General features: G+C 40.6%; 1 protein-coding gene across 1 annotated transcript; it reads right to left on the bottom strand.

Annotated features, from left to right (window-relative positions):
- Nucleotides 1–5,916: 5,916 nt before the first annotated feature.
- LOC118428978 (dual specificity mitogen-activated protein kinase kinase 6-like) lies at nucleotides 5,917–21,405 on the bottom strand. The gene is made up of 12 exons (XM_035839305.1): nucleotides 21,171–21,405; nucleotides 16,791–16,851; nucleotides 16,545–16,593; nucleotides 15,367–15,480; nucleotides 13,643–13,762; nucleotides 12,376–12,492; nucleotides 11,944–11,995; nucleotides 11,560–11,687; nucleotides 9,813–9,890; nucleotides 9,289–9,428; nucleotides 7,811–7,856; nucleotides 5,917–7,408 (listed from the first exon to the last, which is right to left on the bottom strand). The coding sequence occupies exons 1-12, from the start codon at nucleotides 21,175–21,177 to the stop codon at nucleotides 7,319–7,321; spliced, it is 1,002 nt and encodes a 333-aa protein (XP_035695198.1). The 5' UTR covers nucleotides 21,178–21,405; the 3' UTR covers nucleotides 5,917–7,318.
- Nucleotides 21,406–25,731: the final 4,326 nt, after the last annotated feature.

Raw genomic sequence — 25,731 nt, 5'->3', positions numbered from 1 at the left:
ATTTTCTGTAATGGGTTCAAAATGAATTGATTTTGTCTCAAAGTTGTAATCAATGAAATACAGTTAAAGTTATAAGTTTTGTGGTACAAGTTTGATCTATAAAGTCACTCACAGTGTTTTGTTTGTGACCAATAAACATCAAGGAATAATGAAAGATTCCTAATTATGAGCAGAATTTAACTTTTTTTTGCATTGACCAAAGTGCCTTCTATTAATCACTGTCAGTACTGCAGTTAATTGTACCTACCAGTACCATCCACACGCACACATCCACATACACAGACACACAAACACTTGAACTGCAATGATAACATAAACAGCTAGGAGTCCCCACGTACAGGTCAGTTAGCCAACTGACACTGCTACTGTAACATAGAAAGATTAAGACATAAGCAAGGAACTAAGGATGCAAACTGTTGGCTGTTAACCAAGGAGTTCCAAAGCTCCCTAAATAAACTTTGAAGTCATCATGTCATTTTTAGATATTTGAGTGATGTATCTGGTAGCTAAAGTTCCTAACTTTCAGATAATTGATTTCAAAGAAGCAGTGCTTTGTCACAAAATACCGGTACCTTTATGTTGATCTAAATAGCCAGGCCAAAATCATTGCAACAGCTGCTATGGTATTCATTTTCAAGAGTACAATAAAAACTCACAATAAAACTATAATACCGTCTACAGCACTATGACATATGTAAAGGACATTTGACATTGCACATGGTACTAAATTTATTTCCTAACTTTCAAGCTCAGAACATGGTCAAATGTCTGTACACTATTGCACTTTATAAATATATATTGACCCATTGAATTTGTGTTATAGACAGCTGAGATACAATTCTCTCTAAAACACGTGTTGTCATAATGACGTAGCAATTACACACTTTCTTCAATGTTATTTCTCTACTCTTGAGTTGCCAAGGATGTTGCAAAAGACGTTGTGTCTGACTGCGTCTCCTGATCTGCGGTCACGGCCAAGGAAAGCGCACTTTCTGTCAACGCGTCTCGGGAAGAATACCTCTCAGTCACACTCACACCTCCTATTTGATGATCTATCAATGCGAGCCTTTCTCCTAACTCCGTAGCAACATTATCTAGTTTTATATAACTTTCGTCAAAGTCCTTTTCCATGTCTCTAAGTTGTTTGGCCATCGCGTCCCATATACACTCCGTGCGTGCAGTGATGTTCTCCCAGAACCGTCGCTCCATACCTGCAATCCTCTCCAGCGTTTTGTCCATACTTTCTTTTATAGCCGATCTTCTGAAGTCTTCGTTCTTCTCCATATCATTCCATTTCTTAAAGTCTCTTTGATCCATTTGGTCCTTGAGAAATGTCCCCTGCCTGAGCATTTTGGTGGCGTCGCGCTCGATACGCCGGACGTTCCCGACATTGTGCCTCTTCACATTCCCCTCTTTATATTCAGTTCGTCTCGCTAACCGATCCACTTCTAACCGTATGCGTTGTTCCTTCACATTTATTTCTGCTGCAGCGACTCTTTCTTTCCTTTCAAGATATAGAAGAGAATTTTTCGATGTCTCGTCTCTTTTCGACAAAGTTGAAGTCAAACTGTTTTCCACCTCCCGAACACGTGAGTCCACCTGTTGCTTCGCCTGTTCCTCCGCCCGTGCGACATTGTCGCCCCACTTCTGTGATTCTAGGGCCGCTGCTTCAAACTGCTTCTCCACCTCTAGCTCAATCCGTTTTCCCGTCACATCCATCCAGGCCTTTTCAATGTTTTCTGCGGTGTTATCAGTTTCCCGAGGCGCGGTGGGGACATCGATCCACTGTGGCGGGTTCGCGTTCGAGCTGCCCGTAGACTGTGTGGAGGTGTCCGGATGAGTGTCGGTTGTGTCGTCTGGTTCAACGGACGAATGGCTGTCGTCACACTCCAACATACAGTAGGCTTTCAACACATCTTCCAGTTCGGCTAGCTCGTCTCCCTCCTCTGCCCTAGCCTCGCGTGCGTTCCACAGCCTGACGGCCTCGATGTAGTACGTCATCTCTTTCTCCTCCATGGGCTGCAGGCAGGTCTGGTAGAGCTCGTCCAGTTCTGCCCTTGCCGCCTGTCCCCCCAGTGTCTGCAGTATCGTGTGGATCTCAACTCGTAGGATCGGCATCCTGCATGCAAGCATCTTGTGGCCCCAGCCAGCCAGAGCCTGACGAAACGCACCTATCCGCTGAAGCTGCTTGGCAAAAGCAACACAGTCCATGGGCAGGGCGTTATCGTCATTCCCGACGCCGGTCTCTTCGTTTTCTGAGTCACTGTTGCATCCTTTACACTCACCCTCGTCTATTTGCCCATACGCTATGGGAAGGACAAGGGTGGTTCCTTCGAAAAGAAGTCGGCACAATTCGGCGTAGATTTTTCTGTGCTGGTCGGACACGTCCTGTCTGGTGCTGGTAGCCATTTTAAGTGTAACACAGTGGTAAGGACCGCTTAAGTGGTCCACGCGCACACTTCAGTCAGAGTCAATGAAACACATCCGCATCCATTCAGAACACCAGCAACGTTGTAGCAAACCAGCTGAGAGACGTGTGCTGGCGTCGCCTTTTTAACCATGTAATGATGAAACTTACAGCAACACAAAGCCTTATTTTTGACATTCTTAAATGATGAAATGTGTCTCTCAAACTTACGGAAGTTTTTGTCGAAAGTATCATATCCCAAAAGGCAATGTCGAAAATCTAAGCAGGGAAGTGCGATGATTTTTGGCCGTCATTTTTCCGAAGGCTGTTGAGGACCATTTTGCACTCAAATGGATCATTGATCCACGCTTTAAAAATCCTGACACAAATCCGTAAACAGTGCTCTCGTAGCGTTCAGGTCGACTGCCGAGTCCAGATGTTGAAAAGTCGAAAACTCCTAACATCATGATGGGAATTGAAGTCACCCAATGGCACTTTGTACATAAGAGAGCCTGCACGCGTAACACCTTTTTTTCGGAATTTCGGGTAAAAAGAGCGAATGGTTCAAGGTCCGGTCAGGAAGCCTTAATGGCACTGTCAATGTCTCATGTCTTAATCGTTTCTCTTACTCTCTCATCTAAATTCATTTCATCCAGTATTCATCTCCGTTCAAGTAACCCTTAATCTCGAGTGGTGTTAAGCAGTTTTGTGGTAGTACTGGTAACCTTTAGGCCACGTTGATTTGATTATATGGATGACATCCGCGCTCGCACCAATTTTCGGCCATTTCAAAAAAAAAAGTTTTCGACCACACAATAAATTGTGCAAAGCAGCTGTAAAATGAGCACAAATATTCAGTAGATTGAAAAAAAAGTATCAGAAAACAGATAACTAATGCCATGGAATGCCAAAATGAATCTAAAGTCAAAGAAAAAGATGTGAAAGGACAGAAAGAAAAAAAAATCTATTGTTGGTTGGGGGAGGTACCAGTACAGAAAATTCAGGTCCAGAGTATCATTTCCAGGTCCGGACATGAACCTGGACCTGATTGTCTGTGGAAACTTGAGAACTGCGGCAATACTCAAAACAATGGTAATTGGTCAATTTTGCTACAAAGGAATCTGTTTGGTGGATTATTGGACTCCCACTGCATTTTAAAATCCAATCTCCATGTAATAAAGCCTAACTGTCTCTGTAGCTTTGACTGTAGAAACTTGGTGCCATTGACTATAAACTCTACTTGACTTCGCTCTTGTTGTCTTCTTGGCCCCCCGGTTAGACCCCAAATGGCTGCCGACATAGTGTGTCCATTTTGTAATTGGCGAAACCTGTTCCTCTGTTTTTTTTTTTTCAGGTCTGTTTTTTTTTTGATTTGTCCAAGAAGCAAAAAATGTTTTGCACCCGTATGATGTACTGGTCCCTACACCTAACTGTTGGTATACCATACTATGTGTGTTTAGTCCTATGTTCAACCTTCCTGGCCACTTTGATTTCATACTGAAGGCAACTTTTTTTTTTTTGGGCCAAACTTTTTTTTTTATTCGCTCGCTCGCATCAGTTTTGGAGTTTCCGGAGGATGTCATCCATATAATCAAATCAACATGGCCTTAGTTTTAAAAAAAAGGAGGGAGATCACAAACCAAGCATGGTGACCTTTGGGTGAATAAGTACATGTAAGAATCAAACCAGCAAAAGACAAAAAGAAAAAACAGGTGTCAGTTTTCCCCATCTTATTTTTTTTGTAATTTTATACAAACTCTTTGACAAAACAAAGCTAAAGTAGGGAATGGAAATATCACTATGTAAAGATAAACAGAATACATCCTAAGTTACTTACAAACTTTATCATTCTGAAGTTCTAGTATTAAACCATGACAAATATGTTTAAGGTTCTTTCATAATATACAATGTCCAGAAGGCAATTACATAGTCTCAGATGTGACAGAACTGTTAAGTAGTTTTTCTTCATTTTCGACAATCTACTTTTTTGTGACCTTACAATGAAGTACAGGGTGTCTTGCAAGTGTCTCGCAAGCGACACAATTTTACAAGGATTACCATGATTTTATAGATGCATTGATAAGCAATAGCAATGCACTACATAAATGCCTGCAAAGCCAGAATTCTGACTCTGATCCTTTCATCTTTTCCTTCAGTTTAGTTTGCACTTCTCACATTTCTCACTAGATGTCTCTTATACATCATGAGGGAACAGTACATAGTATTGCATGTATTATCGGGTGTAGAGGCGAGTATCTTAATTTTTATAAGACTTGGTGCATGACTGTGTCCAGTTTGAGGTATTGCACACCTTCCCCTTTATAAAAACACACTTCAAAGTGCAAAATAAACATAACATTCCTGTCAAAAATTGTGACAATAGCACAAGCCTCTGTCAAATGATGACACGATAAAAATGTACCACAAAAAAGTAGTGCTTAAACTATCAGTAGAAAATAGCTACAAGTCATTAGCTAAAGGTGCTATGGAGCAATGTTTTGTCTGTACACTGATCTGATTGTAGGGCTGTTTTGTGGGCAGATAAAAAGCCAGGTTGCCCTAATCAATTTTGCCCTCCCTAGGAGTCAAACTGGCCAACAGGGCTGTCACCAGCAAGGAATCTTTTTGCATGCTACTTATTCTTTGAGAGCCCATGTCATGAAATATGTCTTACAAATAAACATTTTCCTCAATTTCATATCATGACGATAGCCAGCTCAGTTGGACAGATGGGTGGACAATTTCGTTTGTCCAAATAAGCAAATTTCCATCCCAAGATGGAGGGATGGGTCATGGAAACAGCCATGCTGGCCAAGTGGGCAGAGTTGATAAACAAACTTTCTGTCATGCTTACTTATAGCTAGGCCGCAAATGCATATATATCAAAGGTTAAAAGGATATCAAATCTAACATCTGTTGTGTGATCCTGTGCAAACTTTGGGTAGTACATGTAGAGGGTAGCTACAAAATGTAGGTGGTGTATTCTGCCAAGCTGGTCGATTTATCAAATTGATATAAAGCTTAATAGATTATATACATGAGCATCTACTCATCTACTCTGGACATCATCAACACCTTAGTGTGTAGTAGTTAACTATATCTTGCTGTACATGTGGGGATGTTTTAGTTGGGAAAATAAAGTGTAGATGTTTATGCATACATACTTGTACTTTTTTTCCCCAAAGACAGCCACGTAATTTGCGTATGGAGTCAGAGAAAACAAGCACAGGTAGCTCAGTTCACATAAAGATTGCATATAGCACAGCATGAGTTTGTGAGAAAGATAAGCTTTATGCACTAGCTGCACTGCAGTTGGTCTGGTCTACTGCACCCTGCTGGTTATTTTTAATTCACAGCCACAGAGAGATTGACAGCCTCAGAATAAAAAAGGTTTGAAAGCTGTACAGCGCACAACCTTCTTTCCAATAGGAGGTTGTGCACAGCAGTTGGTTTCGGTTGGATTTGTTCTGCACTCTCACACTCACACAAAATTATGTGCCAAATTTTAACTATTAGTAGTTGTAACAACCTTTAATCTTGTTGAAAGAAAATTGTGTCCCTTTCTGTAAGCCAAAGCAAGTGAAATGAAAACTTTTCAAGTTTATCAATAGCTTAATAAAACATCCTTGTTAACCTCCCACTGGACACTGAACACAGGCTGGGACAATGTGATAGAATGGGAGGTTCCTTAATAACCACTACAATGTACTCTTAATGGATAAGTAGTAAGTACCCTTAAAGTTGGCAGCTTACGTTTGATATAAAATCTTGGATCCACAGCACCTACATTTGTCATTAAATATGCTACAATCCGATCTACAGTCTCACAATATGGCAGACATAAATGAAATACACATTTATTCTAACTACACCAAAAGAAAGAATACACGAACATGTACGATGAATACAAATTCTTCTTTTCTAAGGCCTGGCTTCTTCTGTATGTCTCTTTGGCAAGGAATTGGGACACAAAAGTGCCAATCTTGCAGTGCTGTCTACATAAGTATCTAACAACTATCAATGGTTACCTGATAAAGGATGTCTTTCTCCTGACTTCATCTTCATACATACACATCTGTAATAATTCAAATGAACTTTTGCAATGTGTACTGATGTGCACCGGCGTATGTATGAGTGACTTGATGTACATGTACAGTACTTAACATGGGGTGCATTGCATACATGTACATCCATAACAGGTACACAGTTTTCATATATAATTGGATACCCTTCTAATAATAACATTTTAATGTTTGACTTAACACCCTCTCTATTAAAGTCACAAATGCTTATTTTACCACAAACTCTCACTAGTAGTCAGGCCACGCTAATTTATCTTATTGGTTTTCAGAGCACCATAACATACAAATCTAGCAAGGGGCAGAGACAAAAAGATAGGAAAACTTGAATCTGACACTATTCACTCTAAAGCTGTGTGGAAGCAAAGCCCTGGTCCTCATTCTCTGTTTTCATGATTATCTTCCACTTTACCATGAAATTCTAAAATCAGAAAACCAACAAATTAAATTGACACGGCCTAAACTTGTGTCATTTCACAGACCTAGGTTATTCAGACAACATTTAAAGTACGATAAACAGTGACTGCTGATGACAAGGAAATATTGAGTTTTGATAAAATGACGAAGAGAAATACATGTAGGGATAAAAGATTCAAACTTACAGGTAAAATCTGCAGTAGACACTGCAGTCCTGAGCCTCATCCATACTACCATCTCCAGCAATTTTACAGCTGCTACAACTTTCTGGTCACAGACTTATACAAGTTTGTGACAGACATTTTAAGTACATCCTGACTATCAGTGTATCAGCAGTTGGACAAGTCCACTCCATGAGGGGGGGAACCTGCATCATGTCGAAACTGAGATGTTGGTCCTTCTTCTTTCACATGCACTAGTGGTCGCCGTCGGGGCCGAGTATCGATGTGACAAAACTTGCAACATCAACTGTCTGCTCATTGTACGTCTTGTAGAAGGGGTGTTCCTGAAAACAACAGCACATCATTCCATGTTATGCCCATCTGGTGCTACTGGTCTCCAGCAATACACATTTATGTACATGTTATTGTACATGTGCCCACTTTGCAAGTATGGTGATTCATCCTGTAATATCAGACTGTCTAAGCTACTGACAAACAAGCATTGTTCATGCCTGTTTAATGAACAAGTCCAACTTAATTTGATGACAGTAAGATTCAATTCACACCACAGTTTTTGCCCATATTTCTATTTTGTTTAGACAACGATGTTCTAAATGCCATTTAAGTCTGTGCATTATTTAGCTCATACCTTTGCTAGTAAGTCATCATCACAGTGCGATGGACATCCAACACCTTTGTTGTACAAGTGACAGTGACAAACAACAGAATTGATAAGACTGACTCACCACAAGACCAGCATAGTTGGGCCTTTCTTTGCAGTTCTTGTTTAAGCTGAAAAAAGGAGGGACAATGTTAAACTGAAATCGTACAATTCTATTGAACGCTGAACCCATCATATCTAGAGTGGGCCCAGACAAGTCCATATTGGCCCAACTAAAGTGCCGAGCAGACCAGTGCACATCCTATTGTACTTATTTTACCTGATTGGGCCAGTGCGATTTGGGTGGATATAATATGAAAATATCTGAATATAAAATAAAATTGTTCTCCCATCAGCCCACAAGTTATGCACACGCTTTAAATCAAAATGCCTCTTTTACTAAAATAATAGAAAAAAGTATTTCTTGGCTGCAGGGAAATATGTCAATTAAATTTTAGGCCAGTGTAAAGTTGTTTCAGGCAAGTGGACCATGTATTTACAATAGGGACAGTGAATTTTTGAAAAGTTCACCAACCCTATACTGAAATGAACATTCTATGTAACCTGCTTTGTACTGAACAAGTAAAGAATCCTTATTAAGTCATAGATTGCCTCCTGGTTGGTGGTTCAAAGGGAACAGACTGTACAAATCCTTTCAACCTTATCCTTAGATACACCAAACCTGCTCCACTTTCACCCTGCCATTCACATGCTGGTAGTCGCCAGTCCATGATTTTCTAACAATCCCTTAAACTAATGCACCCATTACTGATCATGTGTGCTACAATCAGGTTTCAAATCTATGCCCATTTCTGTTGTGGTCAGTGACCTTGTCCTGCTGGACAAGGGAAAAGCCAGCAGACCGCTCCAAGCCTGCCTACATAATCAGTGTTTTCATCCACAAAAAGCAATCAGTAGGATAGAGGGTGGATGTGAGCTGAGCAGATGAAAGATGTGAAGATGAAGGCACATCTGTGACACACCAAATGTATTACCAATCTGGGGCATCGCTGGCCTTTGTATGCTTTGTGGGTAACTTAGCAACAGGAAATGAGGTCCACTCAGCCATACACAGATACGTGTATTCTAGGAGTATGTCTACTGACCAATACACACAGATAAGCCACATGAATGCGAGCATCTGCTCATCCATATACACAGATATTCTAAGGATAACAGCTTACCTTCATAATTCAATCAAGACCTTTACATGCCAACTTCTACAGATAAGCTAGTGATGTTGCCATGAAAGTTTCGTACCATGTCACAACAGTGTAACTTTGAGATGAGAACTTTTAAGAAGGTATCTTACTGCACTTGGGGCACCAATGCGACACTAAAGCGTTTGTTCATTGCAGCACTGTTGTGTTATTTTTGCTGATTTTTTATAATCTAGATATTGCATAATATGTAAAAGTATGACTTAGAAGACAACAAAACACACAAAACGTAGAAAATTTGTTCTTTATCTCTGACATGTTTTGAGTAATCTTTCAAACCCCGCAGTGCTGCACCAGTGCCCCAAGTGTACCACCTTTAGAACATGATTGTGTAAGTCCTCACCATTGTGCACAGAAGTCGACAAACTCAGGGGAGAACTTGTCTGCAGGCAGCTTGGGGGACGGCTCCTCCACAACCTGCTTCAGCTGGGCAAACGGAGTCAACCACGACTCGTACGGAAACTTCCCTGTGGCTAGCTCAATCTGTCAGGAGGCACATTACAGGCATGTAGATCCATGCAACAAGGACCAGAACAGTATTTGACATAGGCAACCTTACATTTGCATCAGCTTAAACCATAAGTGCCATAGCAAAAGACAAAGGCTATGTGATGTACAAGTACATGTCACAGTTTCAAAAATACTGACATAGTTGTATGAACTACTGATATGATACTTATGCATTGAAATTACACATACATATGTACATGGTGAGGCTACATATCTCAGGTGTTTACATGCTGGGAATGGAAATGACAATGCTTTACAAACTTAGAAAGGACCTGACAGCCAATCTAATGTTCTGATAAATGTAGGCTTCATAGACTGGCTTTACCTATTTCCTTAGATATTCCTCCTGAGACTTACCAGCGTGATGCCTAAGCTCCAAATGTCTGATCTGACATCATATCCCTTCTGATTCACATCAGGGTTTATCCTCTCTGGCTGGAAATGCAACATAATGCAGGAGAAACCATTAAACAACACTACAGATCTGAGAATATAAAATACTTTGGTAACAAATGAGACATAAAAACAGAGAAGTTATTCTGCAGTTCTGTAGAAAGCTACTTGATGGCATATTATCAAATTTGCTCGTCATTTTCCCAACCCCTACCCACCTACAAAATATAGTAAATAACCATCCACAGCTTTTGATGTCAGTTATGCTGACAACAAACATACAGACAAAGGGCATCGAAAACTTCTCAACAAAGGTAATAAATCCCTTTCTTTTGATATTTCCCCTAACTGGATGATCAGAGAAGTGATCACTGCAGGAAGATGAGACACTGGTCTCTGTCTACTTCACGCAAAGCTAACATCTTTGGTGAACGATGAAAGCATGCTTATCCTTCCTAGATATAGACCCCGAGAGGAACCGTAACTCCATCAATGAAATGCTGTCTTATGTAATACTACAATCCTCGCAATTCAGCCCCTGGCTGCAAAGAGTGAGTAGTCGGCCCACCCAATAACAATAACAAACAAGCCTGCAATGCAGTGGTAAGATCACAGGTGTCGGTGTGGGTGAGTGTTGCTTAGGGCCTTCGCAATGAAACCGAATAAGCAGGAATCAAGCAGAACCAGCTAGAATGAAGTATTTGCAAAATTCATGCCACTTTCGGGGCCATTCCAAGTGGGAATTCCAAATGGACCTTATATGCCCTTCACATGAGAAGGAATGAGCCGAAATGCCGTCAGAATGAAAAGTCTTTTCTATTCCTGGGAATTCTTAGTGTATTCGAGAAATTCGTGCTGTATTCCAGATATTCTTTTGGCCACATTCGGGCAGGATTCGAAGTGGCTTGCCGTTTCAGTTCTCCATCGAATGAGATAAGAATGTTTTGAATAATGTTGGAATGCTGCAGAATGCAGTCATACTGCAGTTTGAATAGTTAGAATACATTTAGAATCCACTTCGAATGCCATTCGATATTTCTCCACTTCGAATTTACCTCAACAGTTTTTAACATGTCAAAAACTTTCGGGCCAGCCAAAAGAACAGGCACAAATAGCTGGAATGCAGTAAGAATGTCTGGAACACACTACGAATTGCCAGGAATATGCCAGGAATAGAAAATAATTTTCATTCCGACGGCATTCCGGCTGATTCTTGCTCTCGTGTAATGGGGGCTTTACTAATCACAGGCATCCTAACAACACAGGGCTTTCTTCTTTTTACTTTTACAAAGTAATGGTTGACATTAATCATTGACTTTGTGATATCTACCTCTACAGTCATGCAAGTCTCACAACATTAGACCTGTTACTAGCCATGGTGATGCAATTTTCTGTTGCTTGAATTTTTGCAAGGAATTAATGGACCAAGCAATCTTAGTTACAGGGGTCTGCATCCTGTCTTCCTTCAGGTGCATGTGTACGCCAGGCTTTTTAATCTTCCATGATTTGTACGGAAAGCCATCTTAATTCTTATTAACCTACTTCATAGAGAGGTCACCACATTTTGCGTACCGGTAATTGCCTTCCTTGCTCTTGCACAATACGTAGGTGCAAAAAATGTGAACAAAACCACCCGTTTTGAGATGAATAGATAAATAAGTTAGTAAACGAATAAAGAAATAAAACAAATGTGAAAAAGCTGTCCCCTTACCGCCATGTATGGTTTGCACCCAGCATCTAGAGTCTTGGCCACTGAATCTACCAGGTAGCCGCTGATACCGAAATCACAGATCTTCACACGGCCTTTTCTGTCTATCAAGATATTTGAAGGCTTTATGTCTGTAAAGAGGACAATAATAATATTGCGGGTTACACTTTCTTACCTATTTTGGGGTAATAATATACAAATATAGAAATGACATATGACATTTAAGTTAAAGGGTTCGCTACTTGAACATTAATTTCTTCTTCAGAATCTCAATCTCTGGTATATCATTTAACGAAATATCCAGTTCATAACAAAAAATTTATCTTTCCCAGTAGATTTTGTGTAAGATATCTCCAAAAGCAGCTTTCTGCATCTCTGTGCCCTTACCTCTGTGTATGACCTTTAAACTACCATGTAAAAAGTACAGTGCATCCACCACCTGTAAGAAACAATGAAGATGACACATCTGGTAAGACAATATATATATATATATATATATATATATATATAGAAAGATCTATGATCTCCTAGAATAAACAAATCAACACATTTCATTTTATATCAACATATGAGAACCTGATAACATTTTCACTAAGGGACGTATATTGGAAAGATTATTATCAAGTGCTGAATATAGTGGCATACTTAACTTTCACGCAACACAGAAGAATTGTGCAGATCCTAAAACTGATAATGTAGATATAAGCGCTATTGACTGAGGTGACAAATTTCAGTTGCTGGCACATGAGATACGGTATCTCAGTCCTTAATAACTACCAGATTGTAAAACAGACAATAGAACGACTTTGTCAGACTCACTGCCACAGCTATTTTGCCGATGACATCCTCAGGGATGGTCTTGTCCAGGCTGTAAACTTTCTTGTAGAACTTGTCCAGTGAGATGTCCATCACCTCCATACAGATCCACACGTCACCCTGGATACGTACCAACACAACACACCTTACAATCAACCTGACGTGGTGACATCCAAATGTTCCAGTGTTTGCACCCAACCTGTCTTTTTCTGTATTCACCTGTGCAGTTAACCTGCATTTTTAGTGTGTTTTGGCACCCAAGGGAAACCTGTAAAGCTCTTAACTTCCTAAGTACCCAGTACAAATTTGTATATATTATTCTGTATTTTTGGTATATTCATCAAGTTGTTCCTTGGGGAGAGAAACTTTTGGAGTGGCCAAGAACCTGGATTACTGAGTAACATATTCTCCAAAATTAGACTTGGTATGACGCAAGCCATCCATGGTGATATGATCCAATAATTGTATTCACTGACTCCTTTACGTAGAGGCTGTCAACATCAATTTCTTACACCATGTATATAAGCTTCTTTCTTTCTCCTGGGCCAGTGTAGGGGAAGAATTGCCGGAGACATGTTATTTTGCTACACACAGCTTGTTACATCCTGCCATTATCATAGAGCAGGGCCAGCTTTCATCACTTCTAATCCTCCTGAAATTAAAGAATTAATTTTACACCTGCGGATGCACACCAGTAATTGTATATTTACACTGCTTCACAGGCTTTATGTATTTTCATCTTGCCTGAATCCTTCCTCCTACAGGATGTAATCCCAACCATCATCTTACCCTAATCCCCCACATTTCTCTCTACAACAACCCGGCATTCAATCTTCCTGAACAGACACTTCCAGCAACTTAACCTGCTTCACCACAGTAATTCCTGTCAATTGAGCCTTCATTGACAAGTTTCCTACCATGTATTTGGCCTTGGCTTATTAGACTCTTTCATGCTCAGAATTAGTTTCTGTCACCCTATATCAAATATCTACTATCAGCTGCTTGCAGGTCTGTTCCATTTTGTGCCCTTGCAGTGAAAGGAGCCCCCGGTGACCTGACGCTTTTCTTCTTGTGTTTTTACACAATAAACATGATGAAATCATATCTAATCACACCGAACATCTCCTTTCTTAATATGCACTCAAAGTTACACCTGAAAGCACTCACCTTTATGATCAGGAAATGAGCAACAACAACAGCTCAGTATTGCTACCCAGCAATTCATTGAATGCAAAGTAGCAGGCAATTTGGAGAACGCTTGAGGACTTACTTCTCTGAAGAGAGCTCCATAGAACTCTACTGTGCAGGGGTGGTCGGAGCTGCGCATGGAGATATCAAGGTCCATCAGCAACCGTTTCTGTTCTTTACTGTTGACTGAGACAGGAATCCTCTGAAGGGGAGGCAACAAATACAAATAGTCACCAGGGGTGGGTACTAGTATGGTGTACCAGTACCAAACCTGAAAAAATCAGTGGTACCGATACCCACCCCTAATAGTCAATCAAGTGTTTAATCATCATAGTCTTCCATAGAATAATTAAAACACACTTTGTGTGCACCAAGTGTGTCGCTGTCAAAAATTTGAATACCCGAAAAACAAGGAGCAAGAAGAAAAAGTCTTCTGGCTCACGGGATTTGAACCTGGGCCTGCCAGTTAAAAACCAAAGCTAACCACCAGCCAAAAGGTTCAGACCCGTTTGACTAGTCAGTTGGTGGCGCTTGAACCCCACTGTTACATACCTGATTGGGACGTTAGAATTACGTTGCTACACTTCAAAATCTTTCTATGAAGGTGCTAAATTGTCTTAACTTCTGACGCATTTTGTATTGCAATGCATATTTTCTTGGGTGAGTCTGACATAAATAAAATACAACACGGTGCATTCTGCATCACTTTTAATCCCAGCCCTAATGCAGGCTGGGCTGGTACCTCAGATGATACATGTACGGAATACACTGAGTTGTATTCTATATGCATGATATCATCTTTATGTATGTAAAATTACCCCTACATAAATATCTAGGTGTGAGAAAGCAGGTGCACAGCTCCTTTTTTGTACTTTAGGTACACAAAAATTTAAAGTACACATTTGTAATATCATTCACCTAGTATTTCAAGCCCTGCATAATCGTCTAGTCAATATTTCTTCTATGTCATTGCTCTGGTCATTCTTTTTAACGAGTTTGCTCAGAGCAAGGCCATTGACCACTTCTAGGCATTGAGCTACAGTCACTGTGGCAGCACCTCTTCTCCCTAAGTCAGAAACATCGAGCTTTGGCAAGTTCGACTAACTGACCGGTCAACCCAATAGGCGAAGCAGGTGTTACGAGGCTGCTCGAGAAACTTGCTACCCCATTTAGCGGAATGGTTTGATCCGCTCACACCGGGAAGTGTGCCAGGTTCTTTACTGTACTGTGCCTGGGGTATGGCTCTCCCCAGACATGGGACCTCCATTTGACGTCCTCTCCCAGGGACGGCCCTAGCTGAAGCTAGGTACTCATTTTTCACCTGAGTGGGGTGAGGAAAGTGCCTTTCCCAAGGGCACAAGATCGATGACGTGGCAGGTTTTGAACCCAGGACCTCATGGGCCTGAGCCCAAAGCACTGCCGCCATTACGTCACGCAATCTCGCCAAACAATTACGCCACGCAATCTAATGTGTTTGTACTGTCCTTTCATTTCATGAAGTCCATAAGATCAAACAACCATCCCTCCGGCAGGTAAATGCATCACAGTACAGATCAGAATCCTGCTGTTAGGAAACATCTACTTCGTCAAACCATGTACCAGGATGTGCTCCAGGCTTGGCCTTTGTTGTAGTTGTAATGAAGTGGCTGCAGCTTTCTCAACGCAGCACCATAGTAAGCCTAAAACTTTACCATACAAGTATAATGATTCAGTCCCAAGATATGTAGTACAAGATATGTATGACATTTCATTTTCATGACTTTTCAAGTTACAAAAATGCTTGAACCATATTGTCCTTCATCTGACCTTGACAGCCATGACTGTATTGCTGGACTCGTGCCTCATCTTCTCCACGATGCCATACGCCCCCCTCCCCAGCTCACAGATGGGCTTCAGGTCATCTGCATTGCACGTAAACTCCTGAAACAAGGATCAACACGACACAAATGTCACATCACATATGAGCAAGACTGGCAGTTCATGTCACAAATTTTTGTAATAGATATCTATAGCACCTAGATAAAATACAGATGGGGATCAAAGTAACTGGTTCTATGTAAGCACAGGGTAATGTTAGACAGACAGACACATTCATCATGAATTCAGCATTGTCATAGGCTAAGAAAGGCTAAATCCACCTGTAGCCTAAACTGATCGTACATATATCATGGGAGGGAAAGGGGACAAACATAGTGCAGAATAGTGTACCAGGTGGTTGAAGTCAGACACAAATTACTGTAATGTACCAGGCCTTCCTTTTATCTTAATGACAACCTGACAATTTTTTCCTTGGTCCTCCTCACATTGATTCATGCAATTGCATGGATATCTGATATCAGACGACCATTTTCATCAGTGAAAGTTAAAAGTAGATGCAATTCCATGAATCTTCACGGTGATTTCCTCTTATCTATTAATTCAGTTACGAGAGAAAGATACAATTTACAGAATATTTGTTGATTTATTCATGTTCATCAAAAGACTAGCATATGGTCAAGACAAATGTAATGCACAGTTTATGATCGTTATTTCCTGTTCAACCAACAGAACTGTAAATGTAACAAATATCCCAAGGGATATATGATTGGCATTCTGCGTTGGGTATTATGGATTTGGTGGTAAGGACAAGTAAGCTTGAAAACTGCTACTGTAGACATAAACTGTCATGAATGAAATACTGGCTGTAAGAGAATAGGCAGAACAGGTGGCCGTGGGTATAAAACAAGATTTGATGTGCTGAAACACCAAGACTCACAGCTAGAAGGTACCTATTCAGAAAACAAATCTTTATAAATGGTGATGGCAAGAAGAGAACTGACAAAGATAAATACAATTCAAACGTTTCAACATACAACTGACTTATGTTAGTATTGTTGCTGTTACCAATGTAATTCATATTTTCAATGTTCTGTTTTTCTAACATTATTTTTTTCAAACTAACTTTCAGGGCATCAGACAGTAAATATATCTAGACCAAAACCTACCTTCCCACCGACACTAATGGTTGCAACAGAATCCAGATTTTTTGGTGGCCTGTGAAAAAAAGATGGGAATTTAGTCAGTTGTCACAACCTACGAGACCAACATCAAAGTCTGCAAACTGATTCCAATGGCTATTATCTAAATAAGGTTCAACAAGTCATTTTGAATGTTCATGGTGACAAGTTTCACTAAACAATAAAAATGAATGGTGTGAATATCAGCATTGCATGTTATATGCAGTGTCTTACTTTGGACTTGGTGGTTGTGGCTCCATCCGGATGGGCTGGAGTTTGGGGGGCCGTCTTCTGCCTGTGGCGAGGGTGAAATTAGGATGAGTCATCTCCAATGATATTACAATATGGTGTTATGCATTGAAAAATACTTTAGAAACTTTATATTATGGCATCATTGAAAATTTGAGCATCACTTTGGACCTGCTTGAAATGATAATGTTTCACATGGCCGCTTTTTGGGTTGGAAAATTCATAAAACAGTGTACTGTGAACGTACACATATAGATTAATCTTGGCCTCTTGCTCCTACATTGTACACGTAGGTGTTATTTGAACTTACAATTTTGTACATCTCAGTGCTTTGTGAGTACAAATTCATCCTTCTGGGGCTGTTAATATCCTGAACACATCAAAGTTATTGGACAGGGCACTGCACTAACAGGAGTAGTTTCGCAGTTCTATTCATATGGTAAAAAGTATGATTCCATGTGACACTCCAGTACTTGGCCAACTGAACACTGTTTAGATTGGGCCCTACTGTAATCCCACTGGCTTATCTGCTTGGAGGTACCTACGTGGCATTTATATTACATCAGCTCCGAATCTGTTCACTTGACTTTTGATTACACACTTAGTTTATCATGGTTCTATCATTTCCTCAAGAGCTTATATAAGATATGCATCCTCTATGTGAGGTCAACCAGGATTTTCAGCTACCTCAGAAATGTTGCAGTCAAAACTGCCCAAGAGGACCACTGGTCTATATGCTGACAGGTGGTCATTAATAGACAAGATTCTTACTAATACTAGATAATTTTTCTATCATTGGGACTACCAAACAGTAGTCAAATTAGCCATATGTGTCTGTTCCCTATGTAGAGATACAGGGACAGCTGTACAGGTTTGGCTGTACATGCTACAAAGAAATAGTATAACTCATACATGAAGAGCAGAATATACAAGAAAAAGGCAATTACCCAACAGGTTTTTATGTTACTGAATGACCTCTGACCAAATCAGATGATGACTCGTAGCGATTGATCAGAAACACTTTTCAGTTGTGTCAGGAAACACGCTTTAGCACATGTGAGAAGAAATCATGGACTATAATGCTACCTTTTGTAACTGACATGAGAACCACAAGGTCAAAATGCCGTCTACTTTGGCCACAGAGATATTGTCTCCTCCTTTAGGAGAAATGTTGACTCCAGTTTGTGGGCAATCTACCTGTGTAACAGGATATCAATACTTTGCAACATTTGTCACCTATGTGTAAAAGGTTAACCTCAATCTTGGTTGGTCTTTTACTGTTGCTATGCCAGAGACACCAGAATCAATGTAATGCGAAAGCTGACGATGCACCAAGCAATTTGGATGTTGGCCGGGTGTGGAAGGTTGTCCTCAAACTGCTACTTACATCGATGGACATGTGTAACAACCGTTATTTCCTGTGGGCCTAGTTTTGAGCTGTTACCTGCACACCCTACTACATTCCAATTTGGCAAAAACACACAGAAGACAGCATTTGAAAGGGATGGTTTATGGACAGGTCATGGGCAGTCAATACACAAGATAGGCAAATCTTGACAAAGAATACCATTAAGTACAATTCAAGCCCAACATGCCTCTATGTTGTGCCCTTGGCAAAGGCACTTAACACAAACTTTCTCACTTTATTCGGGCGAAATGAAGGACCAAGCTCTGGCTAGGGATGTGTTAAGTGTTAAAAGGACATCCTGTGTTTGAGGCAGACCATACCTCAACTTGGCTCAAGCACACTTTTGAGTTGGGAGCCTTCCCAGTGTGTGAGTTCATAACCTTATAGTTAGCTGCACCTGGGGCAATACCTGTCATATTCAGGTTAATAGAGCACTCAAATTCTGCCATTACAGACCCTTGTGACCTATCCCTGCTAATTGTAAGCTCCTTTGGAAAAAACAGCTCCTTTGGAAAAAAAGAGGGATCTGTTAGTTGGTCAGTGCTTCCTTAGAAATCAGTTGTTGTATGATAACTCAACAGTGCTCAAGACTCCCCTGAAAATCTGGAAAATCTATCAAATCTGGAAGATGCTTACAGTTTTCCTCAAAATGATCTTTCCATGTTTATCAATCTGAAAATTAAGCCTAAAAGAAACCTACAGTATGTATGTTTGGTTCACTTTGAATCTCTATGTTTTATATTCACACCTCAGGGGGCTAATTAAAATTCTGTCACGCTAAAAAGCAGTTACTCAAGCAGCTGGATACTAGTATGGTTATGGTCAGTGTCCATCAACGTAAAACTTAAGTGTCCATTGACATCAATTAAGCCTTAGCAATTGGATATACCAGTAAATCTTGAATTGGGCACTGAATGGTAATGACTTCAACTAGTATTGTTCACATGTCTACAGTAGTACCAATGTTATCCATAGTATTACTTGTAGTAGGCATCCTTCCATTCCGGGGATGATTATCATCCAGTGTACAAAATACTTTTCTGAGCCAGGTTGCACAGTGTGCAACCTTGGGCTAAAACTAGGTTGCACATCTGAATTTCAAGTTGCACCACCTACAATTCAATAACTTCTGAAAAAAAGGTATAATACCTGCATACATACATAACCTTTTACAGTTTACTATCATATTACTATCGATTCATTTTTTTCTTAAGATTAAATTGACAACAAAATCAAGTTCTGAGGCTCAAAATCTAGGTTGCTCACTGTGCAACCTGAGTTTAGAAGTAAGTTGCACCGAGCAAAAAGTGGTTGCAATGTGCAAGTGTGCAAGTGGTATTTTGCACTCTGCTGATAGGACTGAAATAGAAGAATGCCTACTACCAGAATGATAAGCTGTAAAAAAAAGCAAAATGATTGCAGCATATTTCTTTTTTGCAGTGACCTGTTCAGAGCAAACTAATCCTGGTGAACATTTTCCTTTATATAACAAGTCATACATCAACTTCACCAAGCTGCAAGTATGTAATATGTCTTATCACAGTGCTCCAGACTCCTTTGAATTTTGAAGTATGATGAAAGGTCTGAACTTCACCAGAAGACTGCTTGATTTATCTGAGGAAATTAGTTACAATCTTGACAGGGACGAATTCATTGGCAAGCAGATGTCAATGGAAAACAAATGAGGTATCTGTGCGGCTACGATAAGACATTTTAAAATAAAAACCTCAAGGCAAGCAGTGTTATTACCTACATCTACATGTAAAGTTGCAAACTTTGCCGGGAGGAGCACAGTATGACTTCTCTTTATGGGTTTAATCCAATTACCTTACTTTAAAGGTAGCAAAGTATTCTTGTTTGGTTAGTGAAGTTCAAGATATCAACAAGTGTGTTCTACATATAGGCCATATAACCATAGACAGGACCTTGAGAAATGGAAGGAAAGGCTTCAATGCAATAATAAAGAAAATTAAAAGGAATAACATTACTGTAATGACATGCCTACCCTGATCCAAAAAGGACAATAGCAAGCTTGAGCAAATGGCAACACCTAAAGTACTTAATGTCTATGGCATATTTGGAATGTCCATCATATACTCAATTCAAAGTATTGTTACAATATAATATACTCTACTCTAATATGTTACTTCAATTTGTATTTTCCCAGAACTATCGGTGAGTGAAATTTGTTATCACCAAGCATAGTAGGAGATCTTCAGTGGATAGTTTTAAAGATCACTGGCAGATAGATGTGCAAAAGTTAGGTTTGACGGGTCGTTCAGTATAATATAACCAGCTGCTGCATGCCGCGCTACGTGCCTGCAAAGCTGGCGTGTTTATAGGCCGAAGGGCGGTTATAGTACTTATACCGGCTATAAATTATAATGTTATAGATACAGATAGTACAGAATATGGTAATTCTGTGTCAAACTCAAAAAGTTTTGCTCAGTACCACCTTAAATAGACCTATTAGATGACCACTTGCTTATGTATTCATAATTAGTTGGGGCATCATAGCAATAAAACAAAATTATGATCATTCCATCAACAACATCCTTTGACTACATGTAACACAGGGAAATCGTAAACTTAAGAGTTCAGTGATGTCTATCTGGGCTGAAGTAACATGTGGTTCAACACAATCAGTATACATATTGATAGCTATCACAGTTTGCCGTGCAAATCACCTTCCTATGGTTTGCATTATATGTCTGCCGCGAATCATACATGGGATTAGGGTGTTGCCCCCCTCCCCAATTAACTTCATTTTAACTGCATGTTAATTCTACACGCACAGCTTTTCTCGACGCATGTAATTCTCATATATAAAAGACTGTGTCACCCATTGTCTTGTTGGCAAAATGAAATTTAGCTCCATGTCTTTGGTGAGTCTGGACGATCGTCGAGACGACCACCGCCCCCCTCCCCCTTCGTCAAGCAAAATAATTTTTTGTTACCTGCCATTCTGACGGCCCTTGGAAACCACCAGAAAAGAACTATCAGTTCTTGTGGGAACTTGACAGGACCGAATACTGTGTAGAAACCTCCCTTTTCCTCAGAATGAACAATAGGGTATTGTTTTGACAAACAGGTACCAAACTTCGAGCAGTTTTACAGGAACCAACGACCAGTGTAATGATGACCCCCGTCCCTTCACAGGAGTCCTGACGTCATCGCTCGGAAGAGCTCGGTAACATTCGGTCAGAGGTCTGCCATGATTCATAGTCCGGTGATACAGAAACGCTGTGCGATATTTGGTAGCTTCAAGCGTTTGAGAGCTCCTAAATCAAATATAAGATGAACCAAGGACTGTCACTTATGATTCATAGGTCGGAACGCAGTGCACCAAATTTGCTATCCTGCAATCGTGAGAATGTTCCGGACTTTCCCGAACATTAACGAGGCCGAGGTGTCTAAGCTTCGGGCACCTGTCTCGGAGATTTACCGAAAGGCCGCATATTCATTCTGTGCATGGGCCAGGGGATTTGCAAGTTATGTTTTGTCCGCGCCAGAAAGCTTTTCACCTCTGTATTGTAGTGTTGTACTGAAGATGAATTGAAAATAGTTCTCGATGACATGTTGTCCAAGGAGTTATGTGTCACCCTTGATGTATTAACTAACCGTTACAGTACCCGCTCGTGATAGCAAAATATGAGTAGTCTTCAATGAACTATGTACCGACCACGGAGGTTAAATACATCGGCATTACAACTCAACTTAAGTCGTTTATTTTATGCAACTCATATCGATATTCTGTTATGTTAACTTTACTTGAGGACATAATTATCTTCACCAAAAAACGTGAAAAAGTTCTGTTTTCGATGTGTGTTTATCCGTCGATTTTTTACGTCGACGAGTGCAAGGAGTCCCGTTAAAAATCGGATGCTACTACTTCAGGCTAGATCTGTGACTACGATGACTCGAGGACGAGAATGCTGGCTGGATGGATGGATTGCCTTGATATTTTGGTATGTGGATAGGTCTTCACAAGGAGGTTTTTTTCAACCTCCTTGCTCTTCATGAGACCGAGGAGCGTTTTTAACCTACTTGATGAATCCAAGGAGGTTCCTATATAACCTCATTGATGAATCCCTTAGTTACCTATTAAAATGATGAGATTTCGGGCCTTCTAGAGCCTTGTTACTTGTGGTACTGGAGCGGAAACCCCGGTTCTAATATCTCGTGATCTGTACATGCTGTACGGTCGTGAGTTTTGAGTGGTAGCTAGTTCTTGGGAGGGACAACAAGTCTGCGCTCCGAGCCTTTTTGCAATTGATGGAGCCGATTTTGTTTCTAAGTCTGAAAGTGAGAACAACTCAAGTAGAGGTTAACGAATCGTCATGATTTTGGGTATATAAATAGCTTACGTGATTATTTACAATCTCATGTGCTGCTAGTTGTGCAATTCAGGAGCTACTCTACATAATTGATGAAGAAAGTTTACAAATCCACTGCATTCCGTAATAGAACTCCCCGAACACATGACATATAGCTTAGAGGAATAGTGATAATTATCAATAACACTTGCATAATTTATTAATGAGAAAATCCTATAACTCAATAGTGGTAAATGATGGAAATTTCATTCTTGCGGCAGTTGGAATTATCTGCATAGTCAATGAGAAACATTCATGATACATCACCTTGGAAAGCTTTAATACCATCATTTGGTGAACGTATAAGGTCATGGAACTCTAGTTAAGTGTGGCAACATTAACGTTAACCCCCAAACGTCCTCTGTGCGGAATAAATCATTATTGAAAACGGCCATAGACATTTTCAGATTCAACTTGATCCAGCCCTTTAATGTTTTGAAGGAGATGGAGGGCCCTTGATGCAGATTATTCAAACGACACAGGAGTACAGGTAGAAGTACAGTATAAGTCATTTTTTTTCAAGGTGATCGTCGATAGACATCACATCTCGAAGTTGAAAGCATGGAAATGATTTGTTGAACTACAGAAAAGTGCCGCTTGAATCTTAACCCATTATGTGTAATCATCCAGTAGGGAAGCCTTACGTAACGACCGTGACCTTTATGACAAGACACAAACAGGATCAAACTGAGCTAACAAGTTATAGTAATTCATCACTTACATGCGTTTTAGTATAATTCCCGGGGTGTGCTTCTGACGTCAGCCATTGAAAGATAGGGGGCCATACAAGTTGACTGGTCAATCCAAGGTCAATTTTTAAGTGCTCAAATTCAATTAACTCTGGGTGCAACAGGATCTATCTCTGTACTAACGTATTTCCTTTTGTAGGCTGGTGATTCAAATTGAATTTCAATAGACCACATAGCCGATTCCTCTGCAAAGCCGTTATGCTGTTCCAGGTAACAGATTTTAGTATTTCTAGTCTGAAACTCCCACTGTGATTTCCGACGCTACATATAGCTTCTTCCAGTGAGATAGGAACCATGAATCATAAATCATAAGAATCGGCGTATTTTCCATTAACTGAACCATCCGTCTTTTTAATCCATACATGGCCCATCAGGAGTCCTTCTCTCCATGCCAAGCGCACAGGATATTCATGCTGCGACTAATTATCTCCGGGAAGGAGGTTAACCTCCGGTGGGCTCATACTGTTTTTGGCGACGCCTCAGAGGCTAGCCTAATAGTATAGTTTGCGTCCGTTTGACACGAATTCCCCAAATTTAATTAATTTTTCCCCAGGTATGTCAGGAATTTTCGTTGCATCATCCCTTTAGATGGGAATAACTCGGGAACAGGTTGACGGAACTTCATGATATTTGGAATGTAGATAGCTTCAGAGATGCCTTACACAATTAAATGCTAATCATGCAAATTTCAACAACAATCATTAATACTTAAAGACAATAAAACCGTCGCCATGTCAATAGCTTTTATGACAACACTTATTGGCTTTGTTCTTGTGTTCGCACCAATATTTAAACTGAAGATCCAACGGATTTCTATAAACCGATGGGGGTCCGATATGCCGGTATTTATTGAGGTACCGAAGAAACATTGATAGTTTGGGCTCCACAGGAGTATCTTCAGGTACTGCGGGGTTTCAGGCGAACATCTCTTTCCTGACAGTAGTGTGCATTAGTCCGTGGACACCATAGCAAGTCTATCCAACGAGGTGCGTCAACTGTTGTTTCTTGGTGCAGTCCGGATTGCCATTTGAGCAACCTTATCAGGCTCTTGTGTTTAAAGCTGAATCTTGTGGAAAATGTACACGTCCGTACTTTGATCGCGCTGCGTACCCACTGTGACTGAGACTCAAGCAGGTACTACGGTGCCGTATAGATAGTATCAAAGCTGGCCAAGGAGTATAGCCGGCCAAAGGGAGTCAGACGGGCACCGGTAGTGTACACACCCCTACGCCGGCTTCACTCTGTCAGCTTTTGATACTGTCTTTTACTACCGTAGGATCTGCTTGGAGATTACCCACTATGTTCGTTAGGTTGATTCGTTAGGTCGTTCGGTAGGACTGTGTGTAAGAAAAAAATCACTTTCTGACATCTGTGCATCAGAGAACATGTCGCCTGTCAATAGAGGTGTAAAAGCAGGAAACGTTCATACATGTACACCAAAGCCCTACAAAAACTACACGGAGTCGAAGAAGATCATTCTGCATGTAAAACAATCCATAAACACGAACGCGTTCACTGCATATGTGTATATAAAGCACCCTTCTGTGCTTTCTTTGATGTTGAGAAAGGGTTCGTCGGCTCCATGATTTTGCTTTGAGCCTTTTGATAGCAGATTGAACATGTATGCATCCTGGCAGAACCAAGGAACATTATCCTTCCAATGTACGTTCGAATCATCAACTTCTTTGGTCTTCTTTAGGTTTATGAGAGTCATTGGAGATGAATCACGGAACAGCCGGTTCAGTCATGATCAGCCGGTTCACCCACTGTACTGTGGGTACCCTACCACACCGCTGCACTCACATACCCTGGGTGCCAGTCTCCATGCATGAAGCTTTGATTATATGCTCGCCAAGCTTAGCCTGAGTATCATCCTAGGAAACTACTAGGAAAGAGGACTTAGTCGGCAGTGACATAGGGACTGTTGTTTTTGGCCTGCTAATTCCTCTAGTGGTTTGTTAGGCGTGCAATCTGTCTATTTGGTCAATTTGTACTATTTCCAGCGAAGCGACATCCAGGAGCATGGGACGCGTCGTGACAAGAGGCCCACAGCAGGGCACACTGACTCTCCAAGCAGAAGTTAGCTCCGGCTGAGTGTTGGACGCCCTTTAATAAGGGCTTTTGCGTTTTTTTGTCAGTTTGTGTTAGGCAAATGTAAACGCAGAAAAAAAGGAAAACCAGACAAAGACGTATAAAATGACACCCCAAACAAGCCGAAGCCCAACCTGCTTGGATAGTAGGCGCGCATGAAGGTCCCAGTCAGATTGGCATCCAGAATATTCTCAAATATACTATAGTGTAACGCAAGTGAAATTATAAACGGAGTTCGTATCAGCCTCAAACTAAATTTTGAATGGACGAAGTAAAATAACACAACGAGACACAAGTTGTCA

This window comes from Branchiostoma floridae, chromosome 13 (genome assembly GCF_000003815.2).
Source record: "Branchiostoma floridae strain S238N-H82 chromosome 13, Bfl_VNyyK, whole genome shotgun sequence".
Taxonomy (NCBI): Eukaryota; Metazoa; Chordata; class Leptocardii; order Amphioxiformes; family Branchiostomatidae; genus Branchiostoma; species Branchiostoma floridae.
The sequence above is the reverse complement of the archived record's forward strand: the minus strand, read 5'-3'. Positions and strand labels throughout refer to the sequence as shown.